Source organism: Schistocerca americana, chromosome 7, assembly GCF_021461395.2.
Source record: "Schistocerca americana isolate TAMUIC-IGC-003095 chromosome 7, iqSchAmer2.1, whole genome shotgun sequence".
Lineage (NCBI taxonomy): Eukaryota > Metazoa > Arthropoda > Insecta > Orthoptera > Acrididae > Schistocerca > Schistocerca americana.
This window is the reverse complement of record NC_060125.1, coordinates 84258062-84283286: the sequence shown is the minus strand read 5'-3', so window position 1 is coordinate 84283286 and position 25225 is coordinate 84258062. Positions and strand designations below refer to the sequence as shown.

General features: G+C 39.9%; 1 protein-coding gene across 1 annotated transcript in view; it reads left to right on the top strand.

The window, feature by feature from the left end:
- The window catches only part of LOC124622599, a 109925-nt gene extending 100980 nt beyond the window's left edge, over positions 1 to 8945 (top strand). The window contains exon 5 of the mRNA XM_047148353.1: positions 8892 to 8945. Within this exon, the coding sequence (XP_047004309.1) occupies positions 8892 to 8932 (41 nt within the window). The 3' untranslated portion in view covers positions 8933 to 8945. The remainder of the gene's footprint in view (positions 1 to 8891) is intronic.
- The last annotated feature ends 16280 nt before the right edge of the window (positions 8946 to 25225 follow it).

Genomic DNA, 25225 nt, shown 5'->3' with positions numbered 1-25225 from the left:
GTCACAACAGACTTCATAAATTGCCAGTAGCTCCCTATCATAGGCACTCCATTTTACTTGTGATGATGTAAGCTTGCGGGAGAAGAAACCTAGGGGCTGCCAATTGTTTCCCACCTTCTGGTGTAGAGCTGCACCTATTGCCTGCTGGCTCGCATCCACAACAATTGCCAGTCGAGCTTGAGGAATAGGATGTGCCAACATTATTGCCTGACGTAGACAGGTTTTGATCTTGTCGAATGCCGTCTGCATCTCTGATGTCCACTGTAAAGGTCGTTTGCCTGCTGCATCCTTGCCGACTAGTGCTGACGTAAAAGGTGCTTGAATGGCCGCCGCATTAGGCAGATGTTGTCTGTAGAAGTTCACTGCTCCAAGAAACCGGCGTAGTTGGCGATAGTCGATGGGGTGAGTCATCTCTTCGATAAGGTCGAGTTTGTCTTGCAGTGTGCTGATACCGGCTGCTGTCACTGAGTAGCCCAAGAATGGCACCTGACATCTTCGAAGTCAACACTTTGATTTATTGATCGAAATGCCATATGCCTCAATACGTTGGTAAACAGTCCTTAGATGTAGTTCGTGCAATTCCTTAGTCAACGAAAAAACCAAGATGTCGTCGAGGTACGCGAATCAATATGGTAAACCTTTGAGGATTTCGTCAATGAAACGCTGCCAAGTTTGTGCCGCATTTCTTAACCCGAACGGCATACGGAGGTATTCGAATAAACCGAATGGTGTCGTGATAGCCGTCTTCGGTATATCAGCTGGTGCGACCGGTATCTGGTCAATGACACTAAAAATGGTCGCGCCTGCAAGTGCGTGCGTAAAATCCGTGGTATGTGGTATCTGATAACGATCGGGGATGGTACGAGTATTTAGTGCCCCGTAATCTCCGGATGGTCTCCAAGTCCCATCTTTCTTCTTTACGAGGCGAAGTGGCGATGACTACGGACTGTCGGATCTACGGACGATTCCCGAGAGTAATAATTCTTCGAACTCCGCTGCAGCAAAACGATCAGGAGCTAACCGGCGTGGGCGTTAAGACACTGGTTGACCGGGTGTAGTCCTGATGTGATGTACCGTATTGTGCTTTATTGTCTGCCCACCAGACATGGATTCGCAATTTGCTGCTTGTCTGCAATCAGACGTGGACATAGGGCTTCGTCCTAGGATGCCTCTAATGCACTGTGTCCCCCGTCGAATGCTCACTGAGCTAATAGATACCTCAAGTGCGTAATGAAACAAGAAATCTGCACCCAATATTGCGTCTGACGCATCGGCAATTACGAATGTCCATGGTAAACGTTCATGGAACCCGAGGTCTACATCTGACGTTTTCCATAAGTCGCTATCGACGTCTGGTTTGCTGAGTTTCGACAGAGATGGAGGGAGCTTCACATCACAATTTCTAACAGGCAATGCACTATCGTCCGAACCTGAGTCGACTAGATAAGCACGGCCGGACTTAACGTCTGTAACAAACAGCCGATGGGACAGTGAAGATAAAGAAGAAAGGTTACTCACCCGTAGCTGCCCCTCGTCGATCTCACCTCGTAACAGTAGGCGCTGGTGCTCGAACCCGCGACCGGCGGCGCCTAACGCCGGCCGCTGTCGCCATTTGGGTGATTTCAGGGTGACGTGCAGCACGTCGCCTCACTTCCGAATCGTCGATGGTGCCAGCAGATACGCTGCTTAGACACAATGTCATCTTCCTTGCTCTTCCTGTATGTACCTGTCTTGCCTCCGAGCAACGTCGACATCTGCTGCTTCAATCCGTCAACTTGTTTTCGTAGGTCATCCAGTTGTTGAGAAGCGTCCGGCTGTTGGCGTCGTTGTATCGCCGCCATCTCCTGTGAGTCTGTATTGTTGTGTCCGAACATCACCGTCGACGTATGCGCTGCGTCTAACGAGGTGCAGACCTTGTCGGCTAATGAGATCGACGACGAGATATCTTGTGCGTCTGAGAGCGCCACAGCCGTTCTAACTGCCTCTGGCAACTGCACACACCATACATGTTGCAGAGCCGTATCTGGCAACTCGGTGTCGTTGACTAAACTACGCAGATGCCGCCAAAATTCCGAAGGTGACTTATCTCCTCTCTTTTCACCGTGCAATACTTGCTGGATACGTTGTTCCACCGGCCGACGTAGCCGCTCAATGAGTAACTGCTTAAAACGCGTATACTTTTGCGTGGCGGGAGGCTGAAGTATTATATCTGCGCTGATCGTTGCTGTTTTATTGTCAAGCGCACTAACGGCGATCATAAATTCAGTCTCTTCATTTACAATGCCATGATGCTGGAAAGTCAGATCAAGCATTGTAAGCCACAGTTCAGGTTTATCAGGTATGAACTGCGGTGGGCGTAATTTCTAGTGTCCGATACCACCCGTCGGCTTTGACCAATGACGTCATACGTAAGGCAAAGATGCTGCAATGGACAATCTATGAATGGAACGGATTATACTCGTAAACAAATGAATGTAGTATGCCATAAAATAATACATTTAATGCGACTATTATTTACGCTCTAATTTCATTTAAACGAGTTGAAGATGACTGAAATAAATAAGAACACGAGAGCAATTACGAGTGCATATATTATGTAATATAACAGAACAGCGTTGTATAGAACCTGTTGCCAGCCATGTGGAAGGCGCAGTATACCGTTATCAGAACCCGTTCTATTATATTTTCCACGCGTACTGCAAAACCGATCTAAATAATGAATCGTCGAATAGTTGGAATTGGTAACTAGAAGCAACCTACGTAGGAGGTCATTTCTAGTTACCGATTCCAATATTATTACTGTTTGTTCCGCAAAATCTTATAACAAATCAGAAACGTGCGTAAAAATGATCTTGTTAGTGAACTACAGAATACGACTAGACTTTCAAAAAACGAAAACCTTTACACACATTACTGCACACGAAAAGAAATAAAATGCAAAAAACACCAAACCTTGCAACCGATAACTATACTACACGAAAGTCACACCAGCTGCAGTAGCTCAAAATAACACTCAGTAAAATCGATACGTGAGGTGTGACAGTAAAAATAAGACAAGTGTAGCAGAAACATCAAAAAGGAAAACATAGTAGTGGCTACATAAAAAGAAACTTACCGCATACGAACTTCCAAAGGAGTCAAAGATCGAGGCTGACACGAACGAAATAAGAACATAACAAGAAATGATAATGTTAGAAGGTCAAACTGTAACGAAAGAAGCAAAATCGAGAATAACTGATGAAAAATAATAAGAAACAAAAGGCCAGGCACGAATGCGGTACCACTCAAATCAGTTCTTCGCGCCCTCAAAGAGACGCAAAATTTTAAAACAATAAAAAGAATGAAACTACGAGTCAATCACATAAACTCTACGGCAAAGACACAGCAAAACCCCTCGGAATACCATTTTAACCAAAAAATATTAAAACGACAGAAAAACTTACCTCCAGAGAAACCAAAAAAGTAGCACTCGCACAATACAGTAACATAAAAACAAGAAAAAAGTATCAGACCCACCAACACATAACTAACAAAACGAGGCCTGTATATTTTGCTGACTACTTTCATAAATGCAAGAAGTAAACAGTCACCTTTAGGAATATTCTTCCTCCAACAATATTCATCTAAATGACCTTGCAACATTGAAATCCTTCTCTTTCCCCGCAATGACGCCCAATGATTGCAAAAATTTTATTGCTGATTTACGGTCACTCATTTTCTGAAGCAGAATTTTCACAGTAAAAACAACTGACTCATCCATAACGAACAGCGTGAGAAATCAAGACCTTATAAATCACGACTACTTTCATTAACAAAAGCTGCCGAAAACAAATTACGAGATGAAAACAAAACAACCTACATCGAATTTTTAATATACAAGCGCAACGGGGAAATCCAGAGAAATCATTTAACGTTCATCGACAGCAATCTGCGGCACAAACAAAATAACATCACACATTACGTCATTGGTCAAAGCTGACGGGTGGTATCGGACACTAGAATTGACCCTGAACTGCGGTGGGCGTAATTTCATCTTGCTACTGTTCTTTGCCAAAAGGCCGTTACTTGATGGCGCAGAAAAGTTCTTGTTCTTCAATGTCGCGTCGTAATTCCTCAATGTTCTTAGCAAAACGTCGCTCCGATCCGTAACACTCTGTGTGCCGCGCGCAGTAGCCGATCTCCTGGTAGACGAAATTGAACCCTGGCTGCCTTTGTTCGTCTACAACGAAATTCTTTATACGGGGTCACCACTTTAGCCACGTACTACTTATTACAATCTTCAGAAAGACTCACGAAGTATTTCGGCTATAATATTTCATTTTTTTACTGCAACGAAAAGCTCATATTAACATTGAATCAATAACAACAGAACTATTGTATATAATCAAAGAATAAACAATCTGTCCCTTGTGCGCGCCACCACAGAATAATGCTAGCCTTCACTGTGCGTCTACGGATGTACTGCTGGCGACTCCCACAGTATTATGCCATAATAAAGAACCAAACATCAAATAATACAGTAGTGGTGCTGCAAAAAAATTTACATCCAGAAAACCACATTGAAAGGCTTAATCTCAGGTCGAGGTCTACTTAATTGGGGATCTGGACATACGAATGTGCACTTTAGGTATGAACTTTAAATGTGCACATTTTAACATGGTTCACGAAATTCCGATGCTCTTGGAGCATCCTCTGATGTCTTGTTTCTTTTATGACATAATATATGATCTTTCAATGTTTTACACGTACGTACATACGGGCTTCCTGCGTCATGATAGCTGCGCAAGCGCAGTGACGCTTGGTATCTGCGCTGTCTGGCAACTGCTGAAACGAACCTATTTCTATCAGGTCGCGGGAAAGTATTGCGAATAGTGGTTTGAAAAGCGTTACTTTCTAAGTAAATATCCCTTTACGTAAGTTGAACTATGTGCAAGAATGTGCCATGAATCACAGAGCGTTTGACTCTCATTTAAAAATCGACTCTTTGATGATGAGCCATTTAGAAGAGTTTCGAACCATGAAGAGCAGACATTTATGTCATTATTAAAAATTTTACTGGCACATTTGTGTGATATATCTTAAAGTGTAACACGCGCAAAAGAGATCAACATTATATGCGAAAGCTTAGCTTCTCTTGCAGCTTGAGACCAATATTATTTGTGAAAGCTTTGCTTTTCTTGTAGCAACACTGTGTATATTAATTTAAACTATTAACTTTCCTTGTTTGTGTGTTCGTGCTACTTAACAGTGATGTTGCTGTTGGCTGACTACATCCCGTGTCCTATGCTCTGAATATCCGCTGTCATCGGCTGGCGAGATCACGTGACATGAGCTATGACTGGCTTACAAAAGCGCATCGCAATCTCTATTTCAATGATTCAGAAAGTAACATGCGGTGTTTGGTGGAATTCCGATGTATACTTTCGTAATACGAAAATACGCAGCGTACATGTTGCTGCACATCAAAGATATTTCCAAAACGTGTCTTTTTCCCAGATCGTTTTCTATAGTGCCGGTAAATTCTCCGCCCGTGTATAAAACCATGACCATTCAAAAAATTGATAAGTTTTGCAGTTTATAGGGAAAATATACTGTCACTTAACACGGAGAAAGTGTGTTTTCACCCGGGTGAAAGTGTATTTTTAACCGGGAAAAATCTGGGAATTTTTTTTCCTTGTCCGCGTATACACCCTGTTAATGCTAGACACAGAGGGATGGGGTACATGAATTCTGTCCTATGGAAGCGGGGAGGAGGGAGAACAGGTGGCAGCAAGAAGGGCATCTGCCCACCCATTACCACAAATATCACCGATTCAAATTAATGTGCTGACTCCATGAAGCTATGTGATAAGCTGAGAAAAAGGGCTAACTGACATGATACTGACTTATGGAGAATGCATAAAGAGCACCAGAACCAATCTAAAACTGCTATTCTTTAATCAAAAAAGGTAGTTTATTTAAAAAAGAAAATTTGATGTCTTTGTCTCAGTGGTTAATAAGGTTATGTTTCCAAACTGTTCACTATTTTATGCAGTCATAGTCACTTTTTATCAAAGTAAAAATACATCATAAGTACATTCAACACATGAAAAAATTATCTAAAATGAAATGGATTTGTCATCTCTATATCGGATTGTGGGTACTGTCACTATCCCAAGTCCACAGAGGCTGGCTGTTCGAAATTACCCCATTTCTTATTCAACCAGAGGAAATGGTGCAGAAGCTTTGTCACAAAGAAACTACTCTGTGACAAGCACTATTGTTATGTAGTTGCTACAGCTACAACAACAGTGAGGGATTGCAGTTTGAGCTAGACATATTGCACCTAAATTGGGCTCCATACTAACACCAAATACCATCAACAATTGCAGAAAATTTATTACAATCTGATATACTAAATAATGACATTAAATGCTGGAGGAACACAAAATACAATCCATCATAACATTCGAGGAGGACAACTGCAAAAGCTATTTTCTGGGTAGCAGATACTGTGTAAATGTTCAACTTCATCCTCACACTGTAAAATCATATGCAAGATTTAATTGTGAAGACATCTTACATAATTTCGTCACGTGTGCTTCACTGATCACTATGATTTCTGGAAAACTGATTAAAAATATTTATTACCTGGATAACCATGCTTCAGATCCTGAAAAGTATGTAACCTTTCATTATCAAAGGTTCCTACAAATCTGTTGAAATTTTTGTATCTGAAACTTAGTCTATTATTCACAATTTACATCAGTGAAGAAAGCTCGCAATTTTGCAAGCACACATGCTCACACACACACACACACACACACACACACACACACACACACACACACACACACACCAGAAATGAGTTTTCTGCGACATCTTGTCTCCTTTGAATCAATTACAGCTTCTCTGATGTTTCTACAGTACTGGAGGAGAAGTACGAAGCAGAAAACTCCTTACAATTTAAGAGCTCTTTCGTATGCGGTTCAGCATCGAAAGCAATGCACCAACATCTATAGAGCAATCACGTAAGTTTAGTGGTAGTATTTGTGGTTTTATCCTGAAAAATATAATGTAGAACAGTCCTGACACTAACCCAAGAAATGTAATGATGTTAAAGACATGACAAGGCTGGGGCAATGTTCCTTGAACCACAATAAAATGTCCTTCCTAACTATAGAATTATAAATGATCTTTTTCGAATAGAAACGTCTGTTGCACACTACATTAAGAATGGACAGGATATAAAAGTTCACTCTGTAAGCGAACAAGTGTTTCTGCGTTTTCAGACCCAAAGGCTGACATCATCTCTTTGGTTTTTCCATTGACTCTAAACAGAGCCACATAAATGATACAGTTACTTTTTGTTTTCTCAAAGTGTTATCATAAATGAGCCTCTCTAATACAAGAAAATTGTTAATCATTTTTGGTTGGAGAGACAGAAGGTTACATTTTGTTTAATAAAAAATGTTACCATTTGACTTACTGGATGCAACGATTGCCAGGTGCAGCATAATAACTAATAATAATAAGGCCTAGGACCTAAAATGATCCTCTCATACACGGAATGGACAAAAATTGACATCAAATGTGGGTATTGCTGTGGCTGGCAGTAATGTAAACAAAATACTGTGTCATTATTAGTGTCACTTATTGATATGTTGTTTAGCGACAACCACATCACAATAGAGCTATTAATTCGATACACATGGGGTATAATAAAACTAACTTCAAACACAACCTGAAGTCATGTACAATTGGCAGTTCTACAAACTTCAGACATGTATTTTAATTTCTAAGTGTGTAGTACTAGCAGTAGTAGTAGCATTAATAATAACAATAATATGGTGTGTGTGTGTGTGTGTGTGTGTGTGTGTGTGTGTGTGTGTGTGTGTGTCTGCATGAAAGAGAGAGAGAGTAACACAACCATGTAAATGTTACCATATTTTTCACTGAGAAGGTGTACTGTAATTACAAAACTGTCTCATTCTGTATCACAGTGAGGGCTCAGAACTGTGATCCACAGAACAGGGAAATAACAAACACATTCCACAGTTTGTATTTGTTTTGAACCAAGTTATTAGAATTAAATCAACGATTATAAATAAAAATGTTTGAAAACAACAGAAAGCGCCTTCCACAATAACTTGTAAGTATCAGCTTTCACAGCTTCATGAGGTTGAATCTTTAGAACAGTTTCACTTCAAATGGAGCAGCAACATATCTGCATTATCTGCAGCATGAACTAAATTTCATAAACAAAAAAGAACATTTAAGAAAATGATTGCTTCTTGTGCCAGGGTCTTACCTTTCAAAGCTTTAATACATTTTCACCTTCTTCTCTTCACACAGGACCCAACATCGACTTTGGCTGGCTATTTCTCATGCCTCTTTCCACTACACTTGTAATTGATGTGTTACATACCCTGTAACTCTTTACTTGCCTATCTGCCAAATAAAAGCTTAATTAAAATTGTTTGAGCATTTTTAAAACATGGACAGTTCTTTAATCTCTGCATGTCTAAGAGTTTGCAATTTTTATGACACATGATGCACAATATGATGTTATTAATATATACTTCCAAATAAAGCCATTACAAGGCTGTGAAGACTGTAAATATCTGTTGGGTTAGGAACTGGAGGGGAGGGGGGGGGGTTGGATGCAAAGAACAAATGTTTACTTAATCATTAGCAAAAAATGGATTTTCATAAGCTACAGCGGTTTCACAAGTTTTAAAAAGTTAGCTAATGCACAGATATCTACATACATGCTCTATAAAACAAGGTGAAGTTCGTTCACCTTATGCTACTGTTTCTTCCCATTCCAGCTGCATATGGAAAGCATTCAGGATGACGCTATTAAACATCTCTGCATGTGTTTTAACTAGTCTCTATTTGTCTCTTTGCAGTCCTTGTGGTGGTGATACATAGGGTGCAGAAGATTTTTTAGCATTTCTCTGAGGCTTTCTCTTAGGTGAGAAGTTATTCACATCCTAGATACTAACAGCAGTAGTTTCTAAGTATACTGTGCAACTCTCTATTTCCCCTCTTTATTATGAAATATTCAGTACACATATTATTTTGCAGCCCATTAGCATGCTGTAAAACAAACAACCACTGCTGAATCCTTTAATGTTTACATATTTCTACATACAAACAAATGGTCATTTTCAGCTCAAATTCTTTTTGGTTCTCAGCAGATGAAGTAGCATACAAAACACTGGAGAACTTAAGGCTTCCATGATTGCAAATAATCTCATGGAAGAGCAATTAACAGATGTTTCACATTTATCCTCCTAAGATTCAATGTTATTCATTATACAAAGAATCATTTGTACAACAAACTAATAAATACAAGATTACTACAGGTAATGAGTGGCTTACCTTGTCATCTTTATTGTTTAATGGGTCAAATTCATCAAAATAAACATTCTCAGCTGATGAGCCCTGCAAAGCTTTACTTGCATTAACGGAAAAACAAAAATACATGTAATTAATTACATCTTATTTAAAACACTGGTTTTGAACATTACAAAGAAAAAGATAAAAACTCTATTACTTTCCTTGGGACTGTGTGTTATTGCCATTATTGTACACTGATCAGCCAAAAAATTATGACCATAAGCCTACTATTGATGTAAATCCAACCACGCAATAGCAGGATCAACTGGTGAGGAATGACTGTTAGTCATATACACGCATGGTGCACGTAATATCAGCGAGCGTGCTGTCTTTGTGTAGAATGGGGAGTGAGCTATTTGAGTTTGGCCGAGGGCAGATTGTGATGACTTGGTGGCTGGCACGAGCCTTTCAGAAACTGCACGACTTTTCGGGTATTGGAGCACTGCTGCTTCAGCAGGTGGCAAAACGAAGGTGAAACCACATCCAGATGTCATATGGTTTGGCAGCCACTCCTCATAACAGATGTCAGACATCGCAGGCTGAGCATACTCATAAAATTGGACATGTAGCAATTTATGGCAGAATAAACATGAGACTGTAATGCTGGGCAGAGCATAGGTGTGGCTGAACACACTCTTAATGATGGCCTCCGCAGCTGACGAGCCATGCATGTGCCAATATTAACATGCCAACATCGGCATCTACGACTGAAATGGGCATGTTACCATTGGTAGTGGACATTGGCGCAGTGGCAGAGCACTGCATGGTCTGGTAAATCGCAATACCTTCTTCATCATGCCGATGGGAGGGTGCAAATCGGTCATCTTTCAGGAGAGCAGCTCTTTGACACCTGTACTGCAGGACCGAGACAAGCTGGCGACGGGTCCATTATGCTCTGGGGAACATTGACATGGACATCCACTGTCCAGAGGTGCTTCCCCAAGGACCATGATGGCCAAGGAGTGTTGTACACTAGTTACAGACCACATAACCCCTTCATGACAATCATGTTTGTCACAGCTTTGACTTTTTTGACAATGTAGCACGGCCAAGGTGAGGAGTGTGATGGATTGATTCGAGGAACACAGTGGTGAGTGCCAATTGATGTGCAGGGCCCCCAACTCGGTAGATCTGAACCCAATCTAACACACCTGGAACGTGATTGAACGTGGTGGTGTCAGAGCTCATTGCCCCCTCCCCAGAATTTATGGGAATTAGGTGGCTTGTCTGATGTGGTGTCAACTGCTCCAGTGACCTACTAAGGCCTCATTGCCTCCATGCCATCACGCATTGCCACTGTTATCTGCGCCAAAGGTGGACGTACCGGCTATTAGGTAGGTGGTCATAATGTCTAGACTCATGGGTGTACATGGGAAATCGCAGATGGAATATAAAAAACTGCTAGGAAATATATTTCAGCTTACTGTACAGAGGAAGTAACAGATACAGATATGCAAGCACATGTGCATACTGACACAGTCTAATCAAATGCTTTCACTCCAAAATATTAGTGCTATAAATCAGCTGTACAATTTAAATAATAACCCACTTGATAACTTATGCTATTATCATCTTTCTTCAGTGTGAAAGAATAACCCCCCTCCAAAACTTTTCTCTGTCTGATAGAAAATTTTTTGCCAAGAAAAGACAGAAAAACTTATCAGGTACATGGGATCATACTTAAAGGGAGTAAACAGCCTATTGAACTGGTTAATGCGAGGCAATTTTTGCCAATGAATACAGATTTTTCTGTATTTAGAGGAATTTCCGAAGTCTAACAAGACAGATGTTAGGTGTCTGTCTCAAGACAGTGTGAACACTGGGATACAGATGTTTCTGCAGATGTGTTATAGGTTAGATTCATTTTTCAGGTACATTCATTGCCATACATTTACAAGTTAAACCCAAAGGCAAAACAATGAAAGAAACATTTTTGCATACATCAAGGTCAGCATGTGCTTGTTGAGTATTAGTGAAAAATATATGTCTTATAACCATAACAGTCTAAAAATATCCACTGGGAAACTTTCAGCTCTTCATCATAAATATGAATTTTCTGCTCCGCTACCTGTTGAAAAAGAGAACCAGTCAACTGTTAATAGCAATTTCAGCGTACACTACTTCAAAATTTCGGCAAAAAAGTAATGGTTAAGGAACATTCTACTGTTACGGTCTGAGATCAGTGGGGTACTTTCCAGCAGGAGTGCAGTAATGTAGCAGAACACTAATTAATAACATTTGCATAGACAGTGCTCAACCCAAAAGCAAAACCTCATTGTCAAGATACTATCCAATCAAGATGGATAACAATTGAAAATGAACAATGTAAGACCATTCAGTGACACTCTTTGGAAGGCAAGGCAACGTCTCCATCATCACAGCTTTGGTGGTGTGTTGCCAAGTATGTGACCAGGAATGGCACATGGGCACAAGTGCACTGCTATCTGGTACAAATGTTCATTACCGAACTATCAGTTTAATTGGTCACGGATGGAAAATGCTAACACGAATTCTTTACAGGCAAATGGAAAAACTGCAGAAGCCAACCTCGGGGGAGATCAGTTTGGATTCTGTAGAAATGGTGGAACACGCGATGCAATACTGACCCTACGACTTACTTTAGAAGATAGATTAAGGAAAGGCAAACCTACGTTTACAGCATTTGTAGACTTAGAGAAAGCTTTTGACTATATTAACTGGAATACTGTCTTTCAAATTCTGAAGGTGGCCTGGGAAAATACAGGGAGCGAAAAGCTATTTACAATTTGTACAGAAACCAGATGGCAGTTACAAGGGTCGAGGGGAATGAAAGAAAATCAGTGGTTGAGAAGGAAGGGAATCAGGATAGTAGCCTATCCCCGATGTTATTCAATCTGTATTTTGAGCAAGCAGTAAAGGAAACAAAAGAAAAATTTGGAGTAGGCATTTAAATCTATGGAGAAGAAATAAAAACTTTGTGGTTTTTCCGATGACATTGTAATTCTCTCAGAGACAGGAGCTGGAAGAGCAGTTCAACGGAATGCGCAGTGTCTTGAAACGAGGCATAAGATGAACATCAACAAAAGCAAAACGAGAATAATGGAACGTAGTCGAATCAAGTCAGGTGATGCTGAGAGAATTAGATTAGGAAATGAGACACAAAGTAGTAGATGGGTTTTGGTATTTGGGAAGCAAAATAAATGATGATGGTCGAAGTAGGGAGGATATAAAAAGGAGACTGGAAATGGCAAGGAAAGCATTTCTGAAGGAGAGAAATTGGTTAATTTCGAGTATAGATTTAAGTGCCAGGAAGTCTTTTCTGAAAGTATTTGTATGGAGTGTAGCCATGTATGGAAGTGAAACATGGACGATAAACAGTTTAAACAAGAAGAGAATAGAAGCTTTTGAGATTTGGTGCTACAGAAGAATGCTGCAGATTAATCGGGCAGATCACATAACTAATGAAAAGGTACTGTATAGAATTGGGGATAAGATTAATTTCTTGTGCAACATGAGTAAAATAAGGGTTCGTTAGGTAGGACACTTTCTGAGGCATCAAGGGATCACCAATTTCGTACTGGAGAGAACTGGAGGGGGGTGGGGGGAGTTATAAACCGTAGGGGGAGACGAAGAGATGAATAAAGTAAGGAGGTAGGACATATTCTGAGGCATCAAGGGATCACCAATTTCGTACTGGAGAGATCTGGAAGGGGGAGGGGGGGGAGGTATAAATCGTAGGGGGAGATGAATAAAGTAAGCAGATTCAGAGGGATGTAGGATGCAGGAGTTACTCGCAGATGAAGAGGCTTGTACAGGATAGAGTAGCGTGGAGAGCTGCATCAAACCAGTGTTTAGACTGAAGACCACAAGAACAACAACAATCACAAAGCCGTCCAGATGATTCGCGATGAGTTGAGGTGGTAATATGACAACGCATAATTCTACCAATTTTGACTTATTACAACAGTTTCTGTGTTTGTTCTAACGAATGGCACATCAGGTGCACAGAAGTTTGACCCTGCTATAAAGTGCTTCTGCATCTACAGTACTGCATGCTGAACTTTATCTGCATTCAATGTGACATTGACATGTGTCATGTGGTACTTAATTTCTTCAGTAGTCCTCGGTGCTTCCTTGTCGACTTGTACCCTCCTTCTTGCTAATCGGCCTACTGGATTGTGATATAACTGTTTGTGATCCCATATATGCGTAATTAAATTTTGCGGTGAGAAAGACAGTCGTTAGGCCGGTATTACAAGATCAAATTTCTTTGTCAAAGATTTGATCAAAAATGTGATCAAACATTCCGATAAATATATTTGACAAAGATCTTTGACGTAGTGCTAGAAGGGGTGTTACACTGTCATATAATTTTCGTCAAAGTTCAAGATGGCTGACAACAACAACTTGTTATTAACCGTAGCAGTTGCATGTAGCACAATTGCACTGTGTGCACATGCGGAAGAGAAGCAGGGGAAAAAAAGGAAACATACGTGGGTGAAGCTGTGGGTTTTACGACGACACGATAAAAGCATTCAACAAAACTTGTTACGTGAGTTTATAGTGGAGGACGTCAAGTCGTACATCAATTACTGAAGAATGGATGAGCATACATTTCTGTATGTGGTCAATGACGTGTATCCTCATATCACAAAGCACAATATTCACTTAAGAAATGCTACATCTGCAGAAGACAGGCTCACTGTAACACTCCGATTCCTTGCTATAAATGGCTCTAGGCACTATGAGACTTAACATCGGAGGTCATCAGTCCTACTAAAACCTAAGGACATCACACACATCCATGCCCGAGGCAGGATTCGAACCTGCGACCGTAGCAGCCGCGTGGTTCCGGATTGAAGTGCGTAGAATCGCTCGGCTACCGCGGCCAGCTCCTTGCTATAGGAGAATGTTAGGTTAGGTTAGGTTAGGTTAGGTCAGGTCTCCAATCTTCTTAATCTATTTTTGTATTCAGCGTGCCTCACGTTGTAAAGCGTCTCATCAGCTTCATACATCTCTATTAATTTTGTAGTTGTCGGCACACACCAATTGTATTTACCAGCATTTTTTATAGAAACACTACAGACGACAGAATGCTGCAGCTATGCTAGCGCTCCACGTGGTAACATGTCACATAGCACTGAACAGAAGACAAGCGGCTTCTTTGATCAAATCTACAGCGAGGCCCTAGATTTGATCAAATATTGGACGACATTTGACAAAGTTCCCTATTACACCATTAAATATATTTGACAAAGATATTGGACAAATTTGATAGTGTAATACCGGCCTTACCGAAGGAAGATAACGTCGGTTAGTTGGAGGAAAGTGTACGACAGACTTTTGTAGAGGAATAATCTATTCTAAAGTTAAGCTATATACTGATGATAATTTTGAAATGCGTTTAACATAGTGCAATCGCTCACGAACCGCACAGGGGGACAAAAGGGTATCACGCAATATTTGCTATAAAAATCAGTGATAACACAAAGAAAACACTGATCATCTAAAAAAAAGAAAAGGATAATTAAACGGACGTCAGCCCGCTAGGGCAATGAATCTCCAGAATCTTGAGAAAGGTATTGGCAAAGAAATTCAAGAGAATAACCACTGACGTGGCAACAGGAAGTTGTCACGCTTTTCCACAGTACAACATGCGGTTGGACGGGGTTTATTTGTAACTCGTCGTTCGACGTACTGTTCAAATTTAAAATCCAACTACCTCCGTACGGCGTTCGCTCACTGTTCCTTTACTCTGCAGGTGTAGATACTTAAAGATGACCTAAAAGCAACTTTTAAGAAAGACGTCGCCTAATACCTGTCCTGCAAAGTCCGTGTAAATTCTCGTAGCAGTTCCTGTATAGTGATTTAACTTAATTTCAGGTGGTAATGTGGTGAATTTCGACTGAAATAAGTGTCCTAATATTTTCAAACTTGTAATGTTTATTGCTGAGTAACGCAAATTTACGAGCTACTAAGTCCCCTTATTGAAAAACGATTCTTTCGCTCTGAATTCTCAGCCAAACCACAAACTTCACGTGCAAGGGAGCGTGAATTTTGCAGAAGACCCAATTGGAGACGCGATCTCACAGTCACTGACCCGCTACTCTGAGTTTTACATTCAGTCTTTTTCAGTAGTCTTTATAACAAAAGATGGTCGCCTTTTGTATGGTGTAAAACATTAATTTGTTGTGAAACCAGTGGAAGAATCTGTAAGATTGTTAATGACCTGCATGAAAGGTGTGACATATTCTACCCATTTTGTGTGTGTGTGCGTTGTGTATGTTCTTACGAACTGATTAAATTCCTTGAGTACTCTTTCTACGGACGATGCCTCTGGGTGGAATCTTGATACTAAGATGTGGTTTACAACCTATGATGTCATAACTTGCTTCCGTTTCTGTACTATAAAATACGAAGCATTATCAGTAAGTACCACTCGTGGCTTTCCTATCCCCCTCAAGTAATCTTCTTCGATCCTTTTGATTATGGAGGTCGTTGTTGCACTAAGTACAACGTACATCTTAATGTACCTTGTAAGAACATCATACAGTGCTACTACGTATTTTACTCCACCCCTGCCTCTTTGATAGGGGCCATCCACACAGAGAAACACTAACTCTACAGGTTTCCTAGTTAATATCGGGCGAAGCATATGTTTATAAGAGAATGTTTTGCCTTCCGACACACTATACATTTTCGTAATACTTGAAGTACTCGTCATCTCAGATTTGGAAAGTAGAAATGTTTACCTATCTCGTCCGTACATTTACTTACCCCATAGTGTCCCCACACTTCATGGGTGTGCAATATCAATTTCTCAGGAGGACAAACTCACCTGTTCTGAGTCAGGGTGTTTGTGATGTAATGAAACAACTTTATATTCCCTGTGCCGTATTTTTATCTGTTCGTTGTCGTCCTGTGTTAGTTTTTGTTTGATCTTGCTCCATCTTTTAATTTACCAGATATAGACTGGGAGACTCAAACGTTTATAACGGGTGGCAGGGACAAAGAACCCAGCGAATTTTTTTTAAGTGCATTATCTGAAAACTACCTTGAGCAGTTAAACAGAGAACCGATTAGTGGCGATAACATATTAGACCTTCTGGTGACAAACAGACCCGGTGATTTCAGCCGTAAATAGAAATATTAAAAAAGGTAGGAAGATTTTTCTGTTTAGCAAAAGTGACAAAAAGCAGATTTCAGAGTACTTGAGAGCTCAACACAAAAGTTTTATCTCAACTACAGATAGTGTTGAGGATCAGTGGACAAAGTTCAAATCCATCGTACAATATGCATTAGATGAGTATGTGCCAAGCAAGTTCGTAAGAGATGGAAAAGAATTACCGTGGTACAACAACTGAGTTAGGAAACTGATACGGAAGCAAAGGGAACATCACAGCAATCATAAACATAGCCAAAGCCTTGCAGACAAACAAAAATTACACGAAGCGAAATGTAGCGTGAGGAGGGCTACGCGAGACGCGTTCAATGATTCGAAATTAAAGTTCTATGTACTGACTTGGCAGAAAATCATAAGAAATTTTGGTCTTATGTCAAAGTGGTAGGTGGATCAAAACAAAATGTCCAGACACTCTATGACCAAAATGGTACTGAAACAGAAGATAACAGACTAAAGGCCGAAATACTAAATGTCTTTTTCCAAAGCTGTTTCACAGAGGAAGACTGCACTATAGTTCCTTCTCTAAATTGTCGCACAGATGACAAAATGGTAGATATCGAAATAGGTGACTGAGGGATAGAAAAACAATTAAAATCGCTCAAAAGAGGAAGGCCGCTGGACCTGATGGGATACCATTTCGATTTTACAGAGTACGCGAAGGAACTTGCTCCCCTTCTTGCACCGGTGTACCGTATTTCATTTCATTTAATTTATTATCATCCTTTTCATCATTTACATGATATAGGAATTGTCATAATACTGTCCAGAATATGCACAGCAGAATATTACAAATTTCTATCACACACAAAATTAACATTATGTTGAAAATTAAAACATTGAATTAAAACACACAAAATTAACATTATATAATATGTTGAAAAATAAAACATTGAATTAATGTGTCGTTCTTTTACATGCTTCTTTAACATGTACCGTATGTGATGGATGTGTGTATATATAGCACATTTTGGAAAACATATATTACACATAATTTTAGAGTTAAAAAGAGTATAAATGAGACATAGAACTGACAATGAGAACATGATATTAACAATACAACTATCAGTTAGTGATTTAAGGATTCAAAATATTCCTCTATGCTATAAAAACATTTATTTATCATAAACTTTTTTAAATTCTGATTTAAATTTTCCTTCATCTTCTGTTCCCCTGATGCAGAGTGGCAGAGCATTATAATGCTTTATTCCATAGTGGCTCACATGTTTTTGAGTTTTTGTTTTTCTTGTGCTTTCTACATGGAGATTCTTACAGATACGTGTATTGTAGTCATGAAGATCTGAATTTACACGTAAACTACTCAAGTGTGTTCTTGTATGCAGTATTCTTTTTAATATGTACAAAGATGGTACTCTAAGTATGGTTAGCTGCATGAACAACGGATTGCAGTTTGTTTGTGGGGAGCTGTTTGTAATAATTCTAATGGCCCTTTTCTGTAATTTAAAAACCTCTCTCAATCGACATTTAGTTGCACCCCAGAATGTTATTCCATAGGATATAATAGAATCGAAATAAGCCATATACATTAATCTTGTACATTCTGCACTGCAAACTCTAGAAATTGTTCTAGAAGAGCGTAGCGTTCCAAAAGATTGGAAAATGGCACAGGTCATCCCCGTTTTCAAGAAGGGACGTCGAACAGATGTGTAGAACTATAGATCTATATCTCTAACGTCGAGCAGTTGTAGAATTTTGTAACACGTATTATGATCGAATATAATGATTTTTCTGGAGACTAGAAATCCACTCTTAGGAATCAGCATGGGTTTCGAAAAAGACGATCGTGTGAAACGCAGATCGCGCTATTCGTCCACGAGACTCAGAGGGCCATAGACACGGGTTCCCAGGTAGATGCCGTGTTTCTTGACTTCCGCAAGGCGTTTGATACAGTTCCCCACAGTCGTTTAATGGACAAAGTAAGAGCATATGGACTATCAGACCAATTGTGTGATTGGATTGAAGAGTTCCTAGATAACGGAACGCAGCATGTCATTCTCAATGGAGAGAAGTCTTCCGAAGTAAGAGTGATTTCAGGTGTGCCGCAGGGGAGTGTCGTAGGACAGTTGATATTCACAATGTATATAAACTACCTTGTGGATAACATCGGAAGTTCACGGAGGCTTTTTGTGGATGATGCTGTAGTATATCGAGAGGTTGTAACAATGGAAAATTGTACTGAAATGCAGGAGGATCTGTAACGAATTGACGCACGGTGCAGGGAATGGCAATTTAATCTCAATGTAGACAAGTGTAATGTGCTGTGAATACATAGAAAGAAAGATCCTTTATCGTTTAGCTACAATATAGCAGGTCGGCAACTGGAAGCAGTTAATTCCATAAATTATCTGGGAGCATGCATTAGGAGTGATTTAAATTAATTGTCGGTAAAGCAGATACCAGACTGAGATTCATTGGAAGAATCCTAAGGATATGCAGTCCGAAAACAAAGGAAGTAGGTTACAGTACACTTGTTCGTCCACTGCTTGAATACTGCTCACCGATGTGGGATCCGTAACAGATGGGGTTGATAGAAGAGAGAGAGAAAATCCAACGGAGAGAAGCGCGCTTCGTTACAGGATCATTTAGTAATCGCGAAAGCGTTACGGAAATGATAGATAAACTCCAGTGGAAGACTCTACAACAGAGACGCTCAGTAGCTCGTAACGGGCTTTTGTTGAAGTTTCGAGAACGCACCTTCACTGAGGAGTCAAGCATTATGTTGCTCCTTCCTGCGTATATCTCGCGATTAGACTATGAGGATAAAATCAGAGAGATTGGAGCCCACACAGAGGCATACCGACAATCTTTCTTTCCACGAACAGTACGAGGCTGGAATAGAAGGGAGAACCGATAGAGGTACTCAAGGTAGCCTCCGCCACACACCGTCAGGTGGCTTGCGGAGTATGGATGTAGATGTAGATGTAGATCTTAGGTCCTGTTGTTGCAAGGTTTTCATTTGTTTACAAAGCTTACTGTAGTCAGATTGCGGTATTTTGCTTTTCATAAGAAAAGTTTTTATCTCAGTATCCTGTTCCAAAGATTCACTAAATTCATCTAGACCTTGAGGTAACTTTGATCGAACATCGGCAGTGATCTTCTGACTGCCCCTGATATGAGTAATTTCGAAGTTAAATTCTTGCAGATATGGACACCACCTTGTCAAAGTCCTGTGCAGTAATCTACATGTCAACAACAATGAAAGGGATTGGTGACGACAATATGCTTTTGTACTCTTACACCATAAAAAGTACTCAAATTTTCTGAATGCTCAGACTACTCCCAAATTCTCTAATTCCGGTACAGAGTATGCTCTTTCTGCCACAGTTAATGTGCGGCCAGCAAAACTAACTACCTTTGGCAATATCCTACCATCTTCCTCTTTTATCTGGGACAGACATGCCCACAGACCTTGCGAGGAGGTGTTTGTGCACAGACAGAAGCCCTTCTCCATATCGGGGTGACTAAGTACATTTACATTCATTAATGCCCCTTTAATATTATTGAAATTCTCTTGGCACTTGTCATCCCACAGCCATGGTTAGTTATTGCGTAATAAATTAAGTAGAGCGTCACTGTTCATCAATTGCTTGGGTATGGACTTACGGAAGAATGGTACTAATCCTAAATAAGCTTTAAGATGTTTCTTGTTCCTAGGTGCAGGATAATACTGCGTATGGCATTGGTTTTCTTATGATCAGGGAGGATACCTTGTTTGGAGATAATTTGACCAAGAAATTTTACCTTATCCCTGTCAAAGTTAGCCTTTTTCAAATAGGCTGTCACCCTGTATTCTGAAAAATGTTGTAAAACTTTCTCAGTCAGCTGAGTGTATGCTGGTGTGGTTACTAATTTTTCCCTTATGTGTGGCGGAAGTCGGCTCTTTAATATCTTCAATACATCCACCTGTCATATGAGATTGGTCCAATATCTGGTCCTATTTAAATATTTTTTGAAATAACCCCGCAAGCTTCCATGCTTGGTATTAAATGGAGCCCGGTTAAAGACTTCGCGTCATGATCTCTCTTGAACGGCGTCCGACCAGTACTAGTCTAAGAAAGCACATTCAAATTGCTCGTAACTGTGACAACGTTCAGTCATTTCAGTGGCCCATAACAGAACATCACCTTGGTTGTAACCAACAACAAATCTTATCTTTTGAACCTCTGTCCAGTTACACGAAAATACGTTGCGGAACGCACTGATAAAAATTGCTAGGTTCATCGTCATTCCGTCTGTCGAATACGTGGGAAACTGCCTATGTCTAAGCAACCCTTCATCACCGAAGATGGATGTTAGACAAGCGGCATTATCTGATATCTGTGTGTTGTTATAAGTGTGACGAGCACTGTGTGGCAATTGCTCATGTGTTGTTGATAGTGCTGTAGATATATTACGAATTTTGCTATCTTCACCGCGCTCGCTATCGGGCTTGTGACAAGATGTGGATAACTATTACACGCATCCGTCTTGGGCGCAGGTTGTTGAATATTAGCAACCTGACGTACAGTCGTGGACAAAACGAGCGAGACCCCTCGCCTTTTCGTTATGCTGATCCGCACAGCTTTAAAGTCTGCTACACAGCATAACAGGCAAGGCGAAGAAGCGCTACCAACATACTATGCACAGGCGTGAAATTGAAAATCCATTCGAACTTTGTCAGACTGTTTTCAATCGTATCTAAGACTATATTAATGCTGATTAGTGTGTTAAACACAACAATATAAGATATAAATGAAAGAAAAACGCTAATTAGTATGAACTGTACTAATGAAAATTTCAGCTTATTGAGATAACATAACTGTTTTAGTAAGACAAAATATTATGCGCATTCGGCCGCGAAATGGTCTGTGTCAACATTCAGACCAATCGTACTGGATTACCGTTGCGTAAATTTTCCTTAAATAAACAGCCGTATCTTTAGATTGCGTTCACATAGAAGCTTACTTTTTTACACCACCAAGGGACCGTATACCGCAGTAAGTGCGATACATTTCCGCTTATTATGTCTACCCGTACTCGAGGTAAACGGGTTTTAAGGGTTGGGTAGACAGACAGACAGTCAAGAAAGTGAGACTAATTGGGTTCCATTTTTACCTATTTGGGTGACTAATTCCTAACAACGAAAATAGCTACAACAGTTACTGAAGATGAGGGCCGCATAAATAATTCCCCCTACTCTTTATTCGAAATGTTCTAGTTGCAGTCGATACATCAGCACATTAATCGTAGCTACACTTTCGATCCAAATCACGTTTGCAGGAAAGCAAATAAAATCCATTTGCCTATACAGGTGGTAATTCAGATCCTAGTATTAATGCCACCGCGTTTTAGAAGTACGATCATTCCCATAGCTTAAGAAACACTTCGGCTAATGAACGTTTCCTGGCTGTGGCGAGTCTAATGGAGGATTTGAAACATTGTAGAATACGTTCGGCAGCTATGTCGCCGTTAATTTCCTGAGGTGGTGCAGAACTATCCTACTAAATTTACTCGCTAATAACAGAATTTGGTATTTCGATAAACATTCCGAATGATTGTCACATATGCGGTAACATAAAGGTAGAAAATTCATGTTTTTGAGTCCAGAAAGCTCTATGCAACAGAAACTGCAGATCATTTTGCCGTTTTCATTGCGAAATTTCCGGCTTATTCATGTCTGCGGTAATAATAGAGGGCTGTTCGCCTGGGCGTAGTGAAAGGTGTTTGCTACTGCAAGGGATGTCTGGGTTGTTTTCGGTTCTAATCTCGATGGAGGCAGATAGACTATCAATAAAGCAATTTTAAGAATTTCTCGCGCTCCCAATACGTTTTTTTGCTACCTTTATTCTGTACCGGCGCCCTGTGGATGTCAATATGACATTTTTATAGAATTTTATACTTGTGACTGCGTACTTTTTCAGATTCTGTCAATAATTTAATTGATTTTTAAATTAATTTCCCTAAGAATATTCATGCATTGCTAAATTTGCACACTTTCATGGTAGGTCAGCAACGGTAATCCAGTATGACTGGTCTGAACATTGACACAGACCGTTTCGCGGCCGAATGTGCATAATATTTTGCTAATTCGTGTCGATATGGGGTACTTTGTCTTACTAAAACAGTTATGTTATCTCGATAAGCTGAATTTATTTTTATTAGTACAGTTCGTACTAATTAGCGTTTCTTCTTTCATTTATAGTTACGTGTTGTATTTAACACACTAATCAGCATTAATATAGTCTTAGACGTGATTGAAAACAGTCTGACAAAGTTCGGATAGTTTCTCAATTAGAGTCCTGCATGACCGAGTAAGCGAGCACAAAATACGAGGTGGGGCGAGCACACCCTAACTGGATAGGCTGCCCGCACTAGTACTTGTGGCCGAGCATAGAAGCCGTGACCGAATACGTAGCACGTAACTTCAAACATATTACACATATCATTATCCGTGTGACATTGCAGCCAGTACGGGCTTCTCATTTGTGGTGTGTCTCTCTATGGAATCATGCAGCGCGAGGAACCAGTGCAGTGAGACGTAAGATTGAAACCAATGTTTACACATTGAAGAAACGGGAAGGTCTAAAAAGCCAAGTATGGAGTACATTTCTGTTGGTTGTAGACGAAAACAGTGCGTCTACTGGGTACGTATCGTGCCTAAACTGCTCCACATTATTGTGTTTCCAGTCGGGAACCACTCATTTAAAGAAACACAGTTGCAAGAAACCTCACAAAGATACACCTCCTTGAGGGATCCGGCAGTAATAAAACATCCAACCAGGGTGCCAATGTGATAAAGGCTTTGGAAAATCACTAAAGAATTCCTTGTGCTGCTCACTGTATAAACACAGCACCTAGCCACATTTTCGATGAAGGTAACTTCTTGTTAAATCAAGCCCCGAACATCGCATCAACAATAAATACTGCAAAATGCATCGTAAGGTACATTAAGAAAAGTGTCCTCTGCTCGTCTTTGAAATCATCGTTGAAACAAGAGGTCTGTACACTCTGGAACAGCTTGTACACTATGTTGGAATCCTTACACACTCAGTATAACGAAGTTGCTGCTTTGCTGACGGCGCTTAGAGATTTAAAAATTGCGTAATTTCTGAGACCATTTAAAGAGGCCATAGATGAATTAGAAGGCGAAAAAGAACCGACAGTCCAGTTATTTCTTCTTTGGTTTCACAAACTGCAACAAATTTGCAGTGTCTATGACATTGTCTGTCAGGTGAGTAATTACTGCAGTTAAAAGCACTGTTTCATTGTGATACGTGATAAATTTATAATTATCTACCGTAATAGATGTGTACTAACAGATACGCATTTTTCAACAGGAGGTACAAAGGATTAAAAATCGAGCCTTGACTTTCGTTTGTCAGAAGATTATGATCACTTCCAGAGATAAAATTGCTTCGTTTCTTTGGCCGTCTTTCCGTGGTCTTAATATGCTTGAAATAAATGAAAAGCAGGAAATTCTTAGCAATGTGCGACGAATGTGTGCTACTTACGCAGGTACAACACGCAATCATTAACATAATCGTTTTTGCATAGTTGGTGGATAGTGTATTACAGAGCAATAGGAATGCTATAATTTGTATAATATTTCATTTCGTTTTCACGGGGACGTTTCGATGATTTCCACATCAGTTCTGTAGTATTTGTCTCTTTTGTTTATTGTCACACATCCTTCAAGTACTGTGTCATCACCACCCAGAAAGAGAGATCGTTTCAAGGAATGGAGGAACAACAGATCATCCGCAGCAGATGAAGTAGATCTCTACATTTTAATGCACCTCGAAGATGAGGATGCCATCTTAACGGGTGGAGCAGACATGAAACATATCTGCCAGGCCTGGCTGCAGTTGCAAGACGTATTTTATGTATCCCAGCGACAAGCGCACTTAGTGAAAGATGCTTTAGTAAAGCCGGCATGTTACTAACAAATCGCCGCAGCCAATAAAATCCGGAACGCTTTAGTGATTTACTGCTGATCAACAATAACTATAATTTTGTTTCTGTTGCAAACAAGTGAAAAGTATGACAAGTTACGTTTGTAAATGTTTAATGTTCTTTATACGCTTTCTTTATGAAGATCGTTGTCTTCTAGATTACAGGGAAAGCACTTATTTAATGTTTCTTGTTAATGAAAGGAAAAATAAATCTTCTGTTTGGAAATGAGACTCGTCTTCTATCCGCGATTGTACTGAAATATCGTTTTACTTTCCAATTTAGCTGTGTCACGTAGCCGTTCTACTAAACGTTACTTTTCTATTAAAAGAGAGAAAGAGACAGAGATAAATACATTGCGTGTTATATATATATATATATATATATATATATATATATATATATATATATATATATATAGGGTGATTCAAAAAGAATATCACAACTTTAAAAATGTGTATTTAATGAAAGAAACATAATAGAACCTTCTGTTATACATCATTACAAAGAGTATTTAAAAAGGTTTTTTTTCACTCAAAAACAAGTTCAGAGATGTTCAGTATGGCCCCCTCCAGACACTCGAGCAATATCAACCCGATACTCCAACTCATTCCACACTCTCTGTAGCACATCAGGCGTAACAGTTTGGATAGCTGCTGTTATTTCTTGTTTCAAATCATCAATGGTGGCTGGGAGAGGTGGCCGAAACACCATATCCTTAACATACCCCCA